Genomic DNA, 16,439 nt, shown 5'->3' with positions numbered 1-16,439 from the left:
CAGAAGGTACGGGCTGGAGAGATTCCCTCAGGGAATGGGCTTGCGCGGGGGGGGGTGGGGTGGGGGGGTGGCCTTGTCCCAGGGCAGGCGGCGCCCGCGAAAGGAGGCCGGCGCTTTGTGTGTGAGCGGCATGTGTGTGCTTAAAGACACAGCCGCCCCGCCCTGGAGCCGGCAGGAAGCTGCCCCGCGTGAAAGGGCCTGTGTCCTGCTCACCCTCCAAAGCCTCTGTTCCCGGCTCTTCCTCCCTGCCCCGCGCGCCGCCAGGCAGGGGCTGATCTAATCATCAGGGCAGTCCGTTGCTGGCCAGAGAGATGGACAGGCTGTCACTGCTGTGTTAAGAGAGCGAAGGGGGAGTGTCCGGGTGATACCAGGTTTGTCAGGCAGGCCACTGTGAGATGTGTTTTGTGTATTTATGCCACAGTTTGCCTCGGCTCTTGCCACTGTTGCGGTTCAGAATTTTTTGTCTGCTGGCTCCCGCGTGCCTCCCCCCCTCATGCGTCCTATTCTCTTGTTCGTGGGCCTAGCCTTCCCGGCCCCTCCTCTCCAGGGCGCCCCTCCCTCCTTGCCCCCGACTGCCGCCCCTCCCCCCCTTGCCGAGAGTTCTCTGCTTTCGCCGCGCTCCCAGATCACGGAAGCTTGCTGTGCCTTTAAAGAAAGCAGACTCCTGGCTGTGACGTACTTCTGGCTGTCAGCCAGGAAGATCGCTCCTGCCAGGCTGACTGAGAAGAAAACCAACAACTTTTCTTTTGTGTGTGGGGTTACTTTCCACTAGCCCCCCCTTTCTCCTCTCCTTTCAAGATTTAAATGCTAATGGCGGATTAAAACCTGTAGATACGTTTGGCTTTAGGAGTCTGGTAAGGCCCCCCCTGCACTGAGACTTTTTCTCCCTCCCTCTTTCTCTGGGTTTTTGTTCAAACATGGACGAGGGGGTGCGGTGGAGTTCCCCCCCCCCTTTCCTGCGCCATCCTTAAAGGGGAGGGAGAGGAGAGGGAGCGCAAGTAAACACTCAGAAACAGGCGCTGGGAGCAGAGCTTGCCAACATCCGGGAGTTGGCGCCTTTGAGAGCAAAGGGTTGCTTTCTTTCCCCCTCGCCTAGATGTCAGCTTGTTTTTGTTCAGAGGGGGGAAAGCGTGCGCCTGCACACTGAGCTGTAGAGACAGCTCAGGAGAGCTTCTCCATTCCTGAGTGAGGCCTGGGTGTGTACGCAGTGGTGGGGAGCGAAAAGGGTTCATTTTGTCAGCTGGTAGCGACCAGGGTGTGTGAATATAGTAGTGCGGTCAGGTGCTGATGAACTGCTGGAGTGTGCTTGGGTGTGTATGTGCAGTATATGGCTGTAGGCCCCAGGTCTACTTCATGAGGCAACCCTTTTGCCCACATCTTTCTGATCTGGACCCTGCAGAGCATGGGGTGGGGGGGAAGGCAGATACCAGTAAGCCACTTTTGAAGAAACCAGAGAAATCTTGGTTTCCCTTGAAGCCCTTCTGTTCCTCACGAGGGCTCTGGGCCAAATTCTAGGCTACACAGAAGGGTTGGTCTGTGTGAAGGGCAGGAGGGGCCTGAGTCCAGACTAAGTCTCTTTAGGGGGCCCAGGGAATACATCCAGCAAGCTGGTTTGCCCTGACTTCAGGAGTGCAGAGAAACCCTTTGGACTTAGATGAGACAGCCTATCCAGGACTCCCCAGGAGTTGAAAAGGATTATATTTTTTCCTCCTTGGCTTCTGTTGGAGCTGCTGGTCCTTGGGCCTTTTACCTCCTCCAAGCCTAGAGATGCACCAGCAAGATATTTCTTACTTTGTTCTTTATGATGAGTTAGCCTATGGCGACATAGCTTGGCCTTTGCTGGGCCCCTCTGAGGTAACCTACCAGGTGAGGTCTGGGTGCTTGTTTGCCAGTGCCTCCTGACCTGTCCCTCCCACAGTCAGAGGAGGAGGAACACCCTCAAGATCAGGGTGTTTACCCTGTGGATGTCGAGTTCACTTAGATGGTGGGAGTATCTCTTTTAGGTGTACAGAGCATGGAATTTTTATGGCTACAGGCAGGCAGGCTGTCAGGGTAAGTAGTGGTAAACCTTGCCATTGAGCATGGTCTTATAGATAGGACAGACATTTCCCTCCTGAGCTCTGAGCCTTTGGAACCATGGGGTAGAGAGGGGGCGGGGCTTGGGGAAGGACGCTTTGAGGTGGGAGTTTGTGTGGGCTTTGGGCCCAGAAATTCTGAGAGTGGGAGCTGCCACTTAAGAGAAGGATGGTTCAGTGGAGGCAGGGGGCTCGTGAGTGGTGATCAGTACAATTTTGTTGCTTTCTGGGACCAAAGGTCACTTTGGTGTTATCTTGAGGAAGGGCTGGTGTTCAGGCAGGCAGTAAGTGGCTAAGAGATGGTCTTACAAGGAGCTGGCACCCAGGCTAGGGGGTGGGGTAAGGAGAGCAGCACTGCCACAACTCAGACCTTCTCGCCCTTGGCCTATCACTTGGTTAACCTTAGAACTGAAACTTCTAGAACAGACCCCAGAGCTTAGCAATCCGACCCTCTGGTCCTGTTCCTTGCATCTAAGCAGGTGGTTTGCATTAGCTTCAGCCCTGGTAGAAAACCATGGCTAGGTTTTAACTCTTTAAGACCCAGAGAGGGTCTGAGCTAGGTGGCTGTGCGTCTCTTGAGTGTCATTTTCCTTGTCCTGATATATCTTCTCTAGAAACATAGTGGGGTTACTGTAAATGTGGGAATTGGTCCTGATGTAGGAATTTACATTATATCAGTTTTGAAAATGTAAAGAGGATGCAAGGCCTTTAGTTTATAAAGCAGCTGCTTCTGTGTGTGTCTTGGTTCCTTCTTGAGCTTTGGGAAGAGAGGCCACCTTATCAGCTCTGTGAAGCCTCTGTTTGGGATTCTGGGGGCACTTCTTTTCAAAGAAACGGGCCGGGTAGGAACTCTGAAGGTGCCTTGAGAAGGCTTGCATTCCTGGGTTTTGTTTGTTTGTTGATTGATTGGGGGATGTGGGTGGGTGGTACCTGATCAAGTTGGGGTGGATCTCAGCAGATCCTTCTGTGAAATGGTTCTGAGCTACAATCGTGGGGATCTGTTTTTCCATCGCCATGACCATCACCCAGTCTTCTGGGTGGGGCTTGCCTCAGATTTCAGGGGGAGGGTGGGGAGGATGGTGCTTTGGCTGGGAGCCCTTGGGTTCTAAGCCAAGGCCTGCTTAAAGCTGTAGTCTCAGTCCAAGGACTAGCTGTGCCACTGGCTTCAATCATTCATTACCCAGAGAAGTGAATGGCTGGCTGTCCTAGCAGGTCCCACTCCAGTGTCCTGTGTCTGGGAAAATGCTTCTTTATGGGCTTTGAACTGACAAGGTCATTCTGGAGTTTGTTGATTATTGGATTCCTCCTGTTTCTGTGTCTGGGGAGCATAGAAGAAGGCATTTGACACGGGTTTTCCTGAGCAGTGGAACTAGTTTTAGAAAGGCTTCCCCAGGGGAGGACATAAGGATTGTATGTTTTGCCTCTGAGATGAAGGGAAGAGTTTGTTTAAACCTCAGGTCATTTTTAGCAACACAGCTGTGGAATCTCTCAGAGGGGGCAAGATCTACCTCTGGTTACAAATAAATAAAATTTCTGACTGAAATTTTGGACCTCTTCAAAAGGATAGCAAGTCTAGAGGCAACAGTGGGGATGAGGGAGAGGTGATCTGAGCCTCATTTCCCTTGTTCCTGAATAGCATAGACTTTTTTTTTTTAATTTTAAAATTTTTATCTATTTAAATTCAATTAACATATAGACTTTCTTTATTTTTTATTTTTATTTATTTATTCATGAGTCAGAGAGAGAGAGAGGCAGAGGCAGAGGGAGAAGCAGGCTCCCCGCCTAGCAGGGAGCCCAGTGCGGGACTCGATCCCAGGACCCTGGGATCATGACCTGAGCCGAAGGCAGACGCTTAACCATCTGAGCCACCCAGGCACCCTTATTTATTTATTTATTTTTTTAGATGCCCCAGTAGAGCATTTGGCTATTGCTGCCTTCACCGCAAGGGCCAGGCATGGTCCCTCTAACTTTAGGCTTGCCAACCAACCAAAAAAGTCTTTTTGCGGTACAACAGTTAAGACCATCTGTCTGTATCCTTGCCTGGCCCCAGGGAGCTAAGCATCCAGTGCCGATGGGTAGGCCATGATGGGTGAAAATCATCCAAGACTGAGGAACACATAGGCCCTTTAGCTTCTCTGCCCTCCTGAGAGCTCCCTTAACCACTTCCCTTGCTCTTGCCAAAGCCCAGGTGAATGGGCTCATTTCCAAGACTGACGTTGGTATGACAGGTGGAATCTTGTTGGGTTTTGTGGGGTCAGGAAGCACTTAATTATAATTAGCATTTAGTTACATTTAGCATTTAGTTATTTTCTATTATTTAAAGCTTCATGTATGTTTAATTTCACTCCTCATCCTGCTGTAAGCTCCTCAGAGGCAGGAACCATGTCAGTGTCCCATTTCCCATGTAGCACAGAATGAACATATGTATGGACTTTTTTTGCTTGGTTGATAAACACACTACACTTACATAGGAAGGACTAAGAATGATGGGGAGTGGAATCATCAGATTTATGTATATCTTTCCCCTACTAGACAGTTAAGTACCTTACAGACAAGAATGGTGTCTTTCTTATCCCCAACACATTGTGTACAGAAGGTGCTTAGCAGATGTGGGGCACCTGGTTGGCTCAGTTCATTGTGTCTGACTTCGGCTCAGGTTGTGATCTTGGGGTCCTGGGATCGAGCCCCAAGTTGGGGGAGCCTGCTTCTCTCCCTCTGCTCGTGCACATGCTCTCTCTCTCTCTCAAGTAAATAAAATCTTTAAAAAAAACAAAAAGTGCTTAACAAATGTTGGGTCCATAGGACCCACACGTTGGAGATGCTAATATATGGGGAGAGATATAGGTGATGTGACTTAACCACTCATGTTCTTCATGGAATAGTGACAGACTGAATACCTGTGACAGGACGGGGAGGTGGGGCTGATTGCTCCCGTGCTTTGTAGGAATTGTGGGGGCTGCTGGGAGATGTTGAGGAATATTTAGTTACCAGGTCTGTGGTTTCTTGGGCAGGTTGGCAGGCAGATGGCCAATTCCCAGTGGGAAGGGAAATTGGGAGTAGGAATACCAGGATAGGTACCTAGTCTTTCATTAAATGTCTCATGAGATCTCTGCCAGAATTGAATCTGGCATCATCCAGTCCCTCATTTGAACTGTATCTTTGACATTTCTGTGGGAGATACAAAAATCCAGAATTCGGAGAGGTTTCCCTCAAGAACTTGGTTATTGTTAGGTAGAATTTGGGCACCTACAGAAAGAGCCAGAAATCAATCTTTCTGCTTAAGATAAGTGATCATTTAGCGTATACCTACCATGTGCCAGGCACTGTTAACACTATGTTAACACAGGCTATTTGTGTTACCTGCTTTGTCTTGAAGCCTCACAGTAACCCAGAGAGGTGTTTGCAAATCCCATTTTGCAGATGAGGAAACCGAGACTAAAAGAAGTTATGCTGCTTGTCCAAGGTCATATGGAATCGCCATTCAGACCCACCTCTGGCTGAGAAACCATGTTTGTTCCATGTTTTAAGGGCACCATGTCCCAAAGAACAGGGTTGGAGGACAGCCTTGAGTGTTACATTTTCTGTGGAACAGAAAGATTGTGTGTAGAGTTTGTGGACATTGAATTAAATGCAGGACTCGGGCGCCTGGGTGGCTCAGTCATTAAGCGTCTGCCTTCGGCTCAGGTCATGATCCCAGGGTCCTGGGATCGAGCTCCGCATTGGGCTCCCTGCTCAGCAGGAAGCCTGCTTCTCCCTCTCCCACTCCCCCTGCTTGTGTTCCTGTTCTCGCTGTCTCTCTCTGTCATATAAATAAATAAAATCTTTAAAAATAAATAAATAAATAAATGCAGGACTCTTTACTGTTATGATAAGTTTTATAGTAATTTTAATGTGTACTTTGAGCTTTCTAAAAATACCCATGTGCCTTGTTGGGTTAAATGCTGAGGGAAGAGAGATTTAAGTATTCAGAGCTAGTATATTGAACCACTTCCCTCCTTGTCCTTCATTATGGATATCTGATATAATTAACTGCTCTTCTTCTTCTCTTGGTTTCCAGGTGCATTGGGGTGACTGTTTGGTGTCACCAAGATGACGCTCCATGCCACCCGGGCAGCTGCACTCCTCTCTTGGGTGAGTAGTCTTCCTCTCTTTGGTCTGAGATTCTCCAGGAGGTTTGCAGAGGCGGAAGAGGAGTTTTTAGGAGCCATGACTATGTGAAGTCTTCTCATCTCCAGATGAAGGAAATACAGTTTTCCCTTGCCTTTCCCCTTAGTTGTTAACTTTTACTATTTCTGGCAGTGTTGCTCCTGACAGTGATCCATGACACCACTTGTGTAGCTTAGAAGAGAACTCCCTTCTAAGCTTCTATATACCTCTTAGGAGCGGTCTGTATTTCCTTTTGGTCATGGAAACCCTCGTTGGCTGCAGGGCAGCACGGAGACCCATCTTCATTTGCTTCCTGTGCATTTTCCTGACTAGAAGGGTTTATCCTGAGCTTCACTGACATTCAGGGACTTTGGTCTTGAAAGGCCTTTTATCGTAGGGCAAGGTTCTCCTCGCTTTCTTTACCATGTTTCTGTCTGCTTCCATTGTCCTCCTGTTGCCTTCTTGATTACCTAAATCTTTGTGTGATTACTTAAATCTTTGTGCTAGGTCTTTTCATATATCTTCTGTCCAAGATGAACAATGGCAAATGAAAGAGTAATACCAAGCATTGGGAACATAAAGCTGCAGGGAAGCAGAAGAGGACACAGAGTGTAGTGATGACAGACCTGATGGAGTCAGACAGCCTGACTTAGAATCACTGCTGTGGCTGGGGTGTGTGACCCAGGGCAAGTTACTTAGCCTCTCAGCGCCTTATTTTTAAAATGGAAATAATAAAAATACCTCATGGTGTTATGATGAGGATGAGGACATAATGTGTGTAGAAAACATCTAGCACTGTATCTTAATAAATAATAATTCTTGATACTTAAAGTATTGCTGGGGCATGCTATGTGGTACAGGGTATTTTAGTAGTCACCTGACTACTGATCAATTAGGGCCAATGAAAAAGCCAACTTAAAAAAAATTATAGGGGCGCCTGGGTAAATAAATAAATAAAATCTTTAAAAAAAAATTATAGAATATTTTAAAGGAAATGAATGTTTAATTTCTTTTTTTTTTTTAAAGATTTATATGACAGAGAAACAGCGAGAGAGGAAGGAACACAAGCAGGGGGGTGGGAGAGAGAGAAGCAGACTTCCTGCTGAGCAGGGAGCCTGATTCGGGGCTCGATCCCAGGACTCTGGGATCATGACCTGAGCCGAAGGCAGACGCTTAACGACTGAGCCACCCAGGCACCCAGAATGTTTAATTTCTAAGTAGGGTGGATTTAATAAGACACTGTGTTTGGGGCACCTGGGTGGCTGTCACTTAAGCATCTATTTTTGCTTCGGTCATGATCCCAGAGTCCTGGGATTGAGTCCCAAGTCCCGCATGGGGCTCCTTGCTCAGTGGGGAGCCTGCTTCTCCCTCTCCCTGCCACTCTCCCTGCTTGTGCATGCTCTCTCTCTGTTAAATAAATAAATAAAATCTTAAAAAAAAATAAGACACTGTCTTTAATTACTGTTAGATCTCTAGACAGGAAATGTGTTTAATATACAAAATGTGCATTCTTTGTGTTCAGTTTCTGAAATAAATGAATTTTAGTTGTGTAGTTTTAAATGGGTATTTTTATATTTATGTTTTACATATTTTATATTAAATTTCAGTGTTTTAGATCTATGTTAGAAACATTTTCTCTTCCTTTTCCTCCCCTCATCCCTAAGAGGGGCCTGGTTGGGTTTGGGGGCTGTGAGCTTTGTCTCCAGTTCAGTGGATTAACTGAATATTGGGGGATCCTTTAGCCACACTATTTTAAGTTGATCAGTATATTTATTTATTTAGGTCCTAGGCTTGTTTCTATTAGTGAGTACTACCATTACAGAGAAGAACCGATACAGGGCTAGTTTTATTAAATAGCAGGTACTTGTATACTTTTTTCAAAAGTCAAAATAAACATGCATTAAAATATTAATATATGATAACAGAATTTTTTTTTAGAAATTTTCAATTTAAACAAAAGTTAGGCAGCTAAAGTGGATTTTATGATACTGTAGCAGTGTCAAATAATGCTTGTTATGTTAGTGGGAAGAGTGGCATAGAATATATACACGTGACAATTATAGTTGTGGTTTAGAGAAAAATGATGTAGGGAAAAAAGACTAGAAAGAAATACATCAAAATGCTAAAAGTGCATGCATTAAAATACTAGAATGAGTGGGGTTTTTTCCCCCCAAAGTTTCAGTAATTTATTTTATAGTGTAAAAATAAATTTATATTTTACTTGAAGTGTAGCTTGAAATTGTTCTCTATCCAGCAGTTACAGTGAATGAATTGTTAGTGGGAATAGGGAACTTCTTAAGATTTGACAACCTTAAGCAACCCTGAAAAACATTACAGGCAGCTCTTGGGTTCTGCAGTGAGCTAGGCCCTTATTCTTTTTTTTTTTTTTTAAAGATTTTATTCATTTATTTCAGAGAGAGAAAGAGAGAGGGAGAGAGAGAGAGAGAGAACAAGAGGGGGTAGGGTCAGAGGGAGAAGTAGACTCCCTGCTGAGGAGGGAGCCAGATGTGGGGCTTGATCCCAGGACTCCAGGATCATGACCTAAGCCGAAGGCAGCCGCTTAACCGACTGAGCCACCCAAGCGCCCCTAGGCCCTTATTCTTATCTTTTAATCCCTGACTAAAGATGAAAGAGTTTCTCCACTTACTCAGCTTTCCAACAATTTCTCATTTGAGAGCAAAATAATGCACAGGAAGAAAATGCATTTTTATCTCTATGAAAGAAACTATTGCTGGATTATTACTTAATTGATAGGAGATGAATCCAGATTCCTTAAGTGACTTTAAATCAGCTAACTGGTGTGATCTTTCAGTCTTGTTAGTGAACAAGCATTCATAGCCCTTAAAGTTTTCCTTTGATTATAGGTATTAAAAGGAGATGGTTTTGGATGCTTAAGTCTTGGCACTCTATTTTCATCTCGTGGAAAAGGATCTTGGCCTGGAATATTCAGAATCTTCCTCAAAAATTTACACTGGCCTTTCCTGACTAATTAGATTAGGCTTTTCCCCTCAAAAGGTGGTATAAAGGGGCACCTGGGTGGCTCAGTCATTAAGCGACTGCCTTCGGCTCAGGTCATGGTCCCAGGGTCCTGGGCTCGAGCCCCGCATCAGGCTCCCTGCTCAGCGGGAAGCCTGCTTCTCCCTCTCCCACTCCCCCTGCTTGTGTTCCTTCTCTCACTGTGTCTCTATCAAATAAATAAAATCTTTAAAAAAAAAAAAGTGGTATAAATATGTGTGTGTGTATATATATTTATACACACACATATATATAAAGATGGTATAAATTGAAAGCTTCAGCAAGAGGTCACATTTTATGTTCTACACTTTTTTTTTTAACTTTTAACCTATTTTCATTTAGATCCATCTAGAAGTGGTTTTTTTTTTTAATTTTTTTTTTTTTTTAAGATTTTACTTATTTGTCAGAGAGCGAGCTAGCGTGCACAAGCAGAGGGAGCGGCAGGCAGAGGGAGAAGCAGGGTCCTCGCTGAGCAAGAAGCCCGATGCGGGACTGGGTCCCAGGACCCTGGAATCATGACCTGAACCGAAGGTAGACACTTAACTGACTGAGCCACCCAGGTGTCCCTAGAAGTTGTGTATTTTTATTTTTATTTTTTTAAAGATTTTATTTATTTGACAGAGAGAGACAGCGAGAGAGGGAACACAAGCAGGGGGAGTGGGAGAGGGAGAAGCAGGCTTCCCGCAGAGCAGGGAGCCCGATGTGGGGCTCGATCCCAGGACCCTGAAATCATGACCTGAGCCGAAGGCAGACGCCTAACGACTGAGCCACCCAGGTGCCCCAAGAAGTTGTTTATAATATAAAAGTATATAGGAGCACCTGGGTAACTCAGTCAGTTCAGCCTCTCATTTCAGCTCAGGTCATGATTTCAGGGTCCCGGGATCGAGTCCCAAGTGGGGCTCCCCACCCAGCAGGGAGTCGGTTTGTCTCTCTCCCTCTGCTCCTCCCCCTGCTCCTGCTCTCACTCAAATAAATAAAATCTTAAAATATATATATATATTTAACGAATAAATAGTATCTGTGGCTGAGTCATTTTTTTTTTAATACTCTTGATTCTCTAGTGCAGTCAGCTAATTAAACTGAGAAGTAGTTTTGCTGCATCTGCTTCATTATTTTTATTTTATTAACCATAATAGTGCTTTGCATTTAGCACTTTTATTTTGTAATGTGTTCTTGCATTCATAATCCCATTTGAACCCACACTGGTCCTCTGAAGTAAACAATGTAGGGATTCCATCCATTTGGCAAGTGAGAAAGTAGGCAGAGAGAGAAATAAGTTGATAACAAAGGTTCCTGGCACGTAAGTGGAGGAGTTGGATTCAAAATCTTAATCTGGGAGCTCCCAGCCCAGTACTATCTATATTTTTATTTATTTTTTTAGTAATGTTTTATTTCTTTTTTTAGATTACTAAAAAAGAAAAGCCCCCCCACCCCCAGCGTGGGGCTCGAACTCACGACCCTGAGATCAAGAGTTGCATGTGCTTCTGACTGAGCCAGCCAGGCGCCCCATAGTTCAGTACCTTTTAAAGAGCGCATTTATAAACAGTAGAATCTGCTCATTGCACGTAACCACTGTGCTGAAGTTCTTACAAATACCTTGTCAAGCAGCTTGAGTTCCCTCCTTCCTCAGTCTTGCATATGGGATTGATTGATTTAGCAAACCCTTTTTTTCCTGTGGAAGTAACAAAGGTGAAGTTTAGCCCAGGCTTCTTCTGAACTTGGTGGTTTTGGAATTCGTGAGGTTTTTCTGTAGAAGTTGACCGTATATGCTTGTTGAATAACCTGTGTACCTGACTCATTTACAGGTGACTGCTGGTGAATTTCCTAGTTGTGAAGACTGAGTTAGAGGGATGGCAGCCTTAAGGCAAAGAAAAGCAGGCGATTAAATTGGAATTGACAAGTTTTGCCCTAGGGTTCCCAGCTCTTCTTTTCCTTCCTCATTTTTTTTCTTATTATCTTATTGCCTCATCATTTCTCCCTGTGACAGCTGAAATTTTATGTCTGGAAAGAATTTTTAAAATGCATTAATAACAAGATTTTATATCCGTGTGGGAGTATATAAAGCATATGTAGTATTTAAGCTTTGAATAGATAGTTCAAAATTCTTGAGATAGAAAGGGCTGTAGTGTGATAATTTGAGCTACAGAGGGTTATAGTGTAAACATACAAGAGACACAAAGGGCAATAATATAAAAAGCCTTTCTTTTTCCCACATCTGACTTTCAGCCATCAAGTTCCTGTCCCTAGAGGCAGTGGTGGTACAGTTTCTCGTGTATCCTTCCAGAAAACCATTTTATGGGACGCCTGGGTGGCTCAGTTGGTTAAGCGACTGCCTTCGGCTCAGGTCACAATCCTGAGGTTCCTGGGATTGGGCCCCGCATCAGGCTCCCTGCTCAGTGGGGAGCCTGCTTCTCCCTCTCACCTGCTTGTGCTCGCTCGCTCGCTGTCAAGTAAATAAATAAAATCTTAAAAAAAAAAAACCATTTTATGCCGAGTTATAGTTAAAGTGTATCCCTAGTGCTGGAACATCCTAGTATTTAAGCTCTCATTTAGTTGAAGCCAGAGGAAAGACTCTGACGGCAGCATTCAGGTGGCTGTCACTGGAGGAGCGGGGACAGCAGCTCTCCTTGGCTGAAGTGACTGCTCCAGAAGGCCTGAGGCCTACAGCTGTGGGCACTCCCAGCGATCTGGCGGGTGGTCTGCCTCTGGGGGAGGAGCGAGCCGCAGTGCTCCTGTCACTTCCTCTGTTCCAGCAGGCTCCTCCCTGTGTTTTGCAGGTGAACAGTCTGCATGTGGCCAGCCCTGTGGAGGCCGTGCTGCAGCTCCAGGACTGCAGCGTCTTCATCAAGATCATTGACAGCATGTGAGTATGCGCCACACCCCTCACCAGCCTCTCAGGTGAAGCGTGTGTTGGTGTGCTGGGCTGGGGACGGCAGGTACTCCCTTTCCTTACTGACGGCTGTGAGCAGAAGGCATGGGCAGGACTGCCAGCGTGGAGCCAGAGGCAAGGGCACACCAGCCTCCTGTTCTGGTCACTGAGTCTGTCTGTGGGAGAGGTTTCGCTCTTGTCCCACCCTAAGGCTTCCTCACGCTTGCCCAGGAGAGCCTGCAAGTCTCATTGCTATCACAGTGTTCCAAGAGCCTGCTCTGGAGCTCGCTGTCCTCTTGTCTCAATGAGTCTTCCATACCCTCTTCTTGGGGCTTCTCACAAGCCCTCCTGGCAACTTGTAGGGTCAGGAAGAAGAAAGGGGAAGCTCTTGTACTGGAGGGCAATAAGCAGCACCTAGAAATCTTATCTCTAACCTGTTAGCACAGCACAGATATGCTCTTTTCTAAACCATTTCAGCATTTCTGGGGTTTTCATCTGCCTCATTAACTTGCTTTGTGAGATCAATTAGCATTTGATAAGCTGCTTGTTGTCATGTAGCCAGGATTCTATTGAGCTTTGTTTTATGTCTGTCTTTAGCACGGTTCCTTTGAACATCACAGTTATCTGGGAAATCAGTGGAGTGGGGCTTCCGCCTTATATCTTACCTCTCTGGAACCAAGCAAAGATGGGTCAAGCTATAACCTGCAGTTATTGTTCTAGGCTCATATAGTTCATCCTTTTTCCTCTCTCATCAACTTTCAGGAATTATGGAGGGCAAAACTGACCTTTTCACTTCTTTGTGCTGCGGGCAAAAGTAGAGGTCAGCCATAATATAAAGGATCGTGGAGACAGTGGAGAGGACCCTCCCTTTTTGTTGACTCTGAGCCCCTAGGTCAGGGACAGACTGAGGTGTTGAGGGTGTTTCTGTTGCACACACAGCAGGTAGGAACCAGTGCCATGGAATCGGCATCTGTGTGAAGCTGCCTGGCCACCCATTCATAGGGAAAGAAGGTAGAACTGATTCCCCTTGGGGTCCCCTGCACCTGGCTTAACACACTACATTGGTTAATGTTTGTTGAGTAAGTAAAGGAACGAAAATGTAGTTGATACTCTTCTTCAGCAAAGTCTAGTGGGGCTGAGTAGCCTGGAACAGAGTGGTTTTTGTTTTTAATCTTCTGAATGTAATTTTTGAAATGTATGTTGGTGGTGGGATGTCTTATAAGATGTTTTGAAGGTCCCTGTGGCTCTAACCAGCACCTGCCTTAGTGAAAAGAAGTTACTGTTTTCTTATTTTGGTATATAGATAGTACCATTTTGTCTCCCAGTTACCCAGGCAGGACCTTTCAGCAGCATCTTGAATTCCTCCCTCTCTTTGGCAGTGGTTCTACTCAGTCACCATCCTCTCAGTTTGTCCTTTGAAGACTTCTCACATCCCTGCCCCTGCCTCATTCTGGGTACCAGGTCCTCGTGACCTCGTTCTCCTCTAATCTGTGCATATTCCAGGGCATACCTTCCTGCCATCCTGCTTACACTGTGATGCCCCACAGCTGGTGGACCTCAGTGACTCTTCGTTGCCAGGAAGTTGAAATCGAAAATCTTCAGCCTTGGTATTGAAGAGCTTTCATCAGGGGCTCCTCTCCTCCCACCAGTCTTGTTTCCTACTCATTTCTACCCCCATACCTTACCCCATTTTCTTTTCTTCCAATTTTATAGAATTTCCTAAGTTCTGGATTTTATTAATTGTATAATCCCAGTGCTGTTCAGCTTGTTCTTCTTGTCCCCCTTGTTGCCTATAAACTGGTGATGAGAGCCAAGCTTGATTTAACTTAAGGGTTTTTTTATTGCTCTTTTTTGTTTTGTTTTGTTTTGTTTTTTTGTAAGGATACTTCATAGGTGGAATTGTGCACCACTTATAAGTCAACATTTTGCAATTCCTAATGAAAATAATTATTTTTCAAACCCTAATGAAGTAGTAAATCTAGACTGTTCACATCAGTGGCTGGTAAAACCATTAGGCTGACAATATCTAACCTACTACATAATTTTAACATCACTGAAAGAGGGGCAGCCAGGTGTGATACCCCTCGTGTTGTAACATACAATAGGGTGCAGCATGCTTTTTTTTTTTTTTTGACATAAGAATAGATCAAGGTTGGGCGCCTAGCTGGCTCAGTTGGTGGAGCATGTGACTACTGATTTTGGGGTTGCGAGTTTGAGCTCTACGTTGGGTGTAGAGGTTACTTAAAAAAATAAAATCTGAAAAAAAAGGGCAACCCTCTCGGATCCCCTCCCTCTTCGGGAGCTTTGTACTATCACTTTGCTATTGCTCAATAAACCTTGCTTTGCTTTCCAAAAAAAAGCATAGATCAAGGAGCTTTTGCTTTTGAGGAGATAAATTTCCTTGGCTTAATGACAAGAGCAGTAGATATGTCCATGGGTAAGGATGTGTGTCCTTGGTTTAGCCAATGTAGGTTTATAACCTGGTGGGAAATTTTCATAGGGAGGGTTACAAATTCAAGATGCACATTTTCCAAGTTGTCTTCTGATGCAGTGCCTGAGCCTTAGAGTAGGAGGAGGGGAGGTGGAGGGAAGGTGAGAGGGAAAGACAACACAATGTGTGAGCACGTGTGTGTGGTGCGCTAGGGGGAGGGGCTGTTGAAATTCCAGGTTAACCCTAATCTCCATCTCTGATACAGGACAGTGCAGACCACCTTCCTTCGGGAAAATAGATGTTCTTGGTGAATGTGTTCTGGCTTTTTCATTGCAATGCTGCTACGGTTGCTAACCTAAATCAGATGCTAGTTCTCAGGGGAAGACGGTGGAGGACGGCAGGGCTGGTGGAGATAGCAACTGTGGGAATCGAACAGGGCTTGTTCCTTGGCCACTTAGACTTCTCTCTGGGAAAATACATTGGCATCCACCTCTCTAGCAAATTTCCCTTTCTGTTTTGTGTATGAATAGCCTGAAGCAAAAAGGCTGTCCCATCTCTTTGATATCTGTGAGGCCTGAATAGCAAAATTTAGTGGAGTCATTTTGCCAGAAAACGTAAAGCACTGACGTTTGTGTTACTGATGTTGACCTCTGCTCTTCCTATTACAGAGCCTCCTTCATCTGTCAGTCAACCCATATGTACCGAGTACCTCCTATACCCTAGCTTCCAGGCGCGCAGTTGGTGTGGTCAATTGTAAATGATGCCCTTGTATCTGTCAGTGCTGTAGGAATTCTTGAGGAGTGAGGAGGCATGACTGGCAGTGGTTCTGGATGACTTCCTGCCAGAGATAAGACTTGAACTCAGTTTTATTATTTATTTTTTAAAGGTTTTATTTATTTATTTGACAGAGAGAGAGCATGTGAGAGAGAGCACAAGCAGGGGGAGCGGCAGATAGAGGGAGAAGCAGGCTCCCGCTGAGCAGAGAGCCCACCATGGGGCTCCAACCCAGGAACCTGGGATCATGACCTGAGCTGAAGGCAGACGCTTAACTGACTGAGCCACCCAGGTGCCCCTTGAACTCAGTTTTGTTTTGTTTTGTTTTAAAGATTTTATTTATTTATTTGACAGAGAGAGACACAGTGAGAGAGGGAACACAAGCAGGGGGAGTGGGAGAAGTAGGCTTCCCGCTGAGCAGGGAGCCTGACGCGGGGCTCGATCCCAGGACCCTGGGACCATGACCTGAGCCGAAGGCAGACGCTTAACGACTGAGCCACCCAGGTGCCCCTTGAACTCAGTTTTAAAGGACGGGCTGGATGGCTCCAGGTCTAGCATTTTTAAAGCATGTTCCGTGCAACTTATCCCAGGGGCTTAGTAAGGGAAAAAGAGGTTTTGTGGTCAGATAGGGTTTGGGAAATAATGCATGTTATATTCTCTTTAGAAAATGTTCAGTTTGGTTTAACCCAGCATTTCCTGAACATTTAACGCAAGAACCCTCTCTGTTTTTATCTAATGGAATACCCTTAAGGAAATTGCTGCTCTGTGCTGAGTGAAGGAGTCACAGTGTTCCAGATTGTGGGTGGGTAGGGAAGGTGGCTCTTTTAGGAGTCTGGGAGGAGATGAGCATCTCCTGAAGGCTCTGTAGGAGTCCCTAATCACAAACCAGCTATCCAGAAAATAGGGGGTTCACTTGGAAGAAACCTTTGTAATCCCGTGAGAGAGGGAGGGCAGTACATTCATGGTCTTGGCTTGGATGCTGCTGATGCTTTGCAGGATGTCTGGCGGTGCAAGTTCTCTGGTTCTAGGGCCTGCCCTGCCCTTCAGAAAGTTGGCTGAAACCTGGAGATTCAGTAGAACCTGGAGATTGAGGAACAAGAGGCCCCTTTAATCAGTATCTCCAGCTGTA

The 16,439-nt window shown here is 45.7% G+C and overlaps 1 protein-coding gene across 8 annotated transcripts in view; it reads left to right on the top strand.

Annotated features, from left to right (window-relative positions):
• Positions 1 to 16,439, top strand: part of NUMA1 (nuclear mitotic apparatus protein 1) — a 68,330-nt gene that overhangs the window by 29,338 nt on the left and 22,553 nt on the right. For 4 of the 8 annotated variants that reach the window (XM_081798760.1, XM_081798762.1, XM_081798764.1 and 1 more), the window contains 2 exons: positions 6,133 to 6,206; positions 12,014 to 12,099. In XM_081798760.1, the coding sequence (XP_081654886.1) occupies positions 6,165 to 6,206; positions 12,014 to 12,099 (128 nt within the window). In that variant the 5' untranslated portion in view covers positions 6,133 to 6,164. Of the gene's footprint in view, positions 1 to 158; positions 372 to 634; positions 855 to 6,132; positions 6,207 to 12,013; positions 12,100 to 16,439 lie in introns of those variants that run through there. The other 4 variants (XM_081798765.1, XM_081798758.1, XM_081798759.1 and 1 more) reach the window with 3 other exon arrangements.

Source organism: Leptonychotes weddellii, chromosome 11 (genome assembly GCF_054177405.1).
Source record: "Leptonychotes weddellii isolate Sample4059 chromosome 11, ASM5417740v2, whole genome shotgun sequence".
Taxonomy (NCBI): Eukaryota; Metazoa; Chordata; class Mammalia; order Carnivora; family Phocidae; genus Leptonychotes; species Leptonychotes weddellii.
The sequence above is the reverse complement of the archived record's forward strand: the minus strand, read 5'-3'. Positions and strand labels throughout refer to the sequence as shown.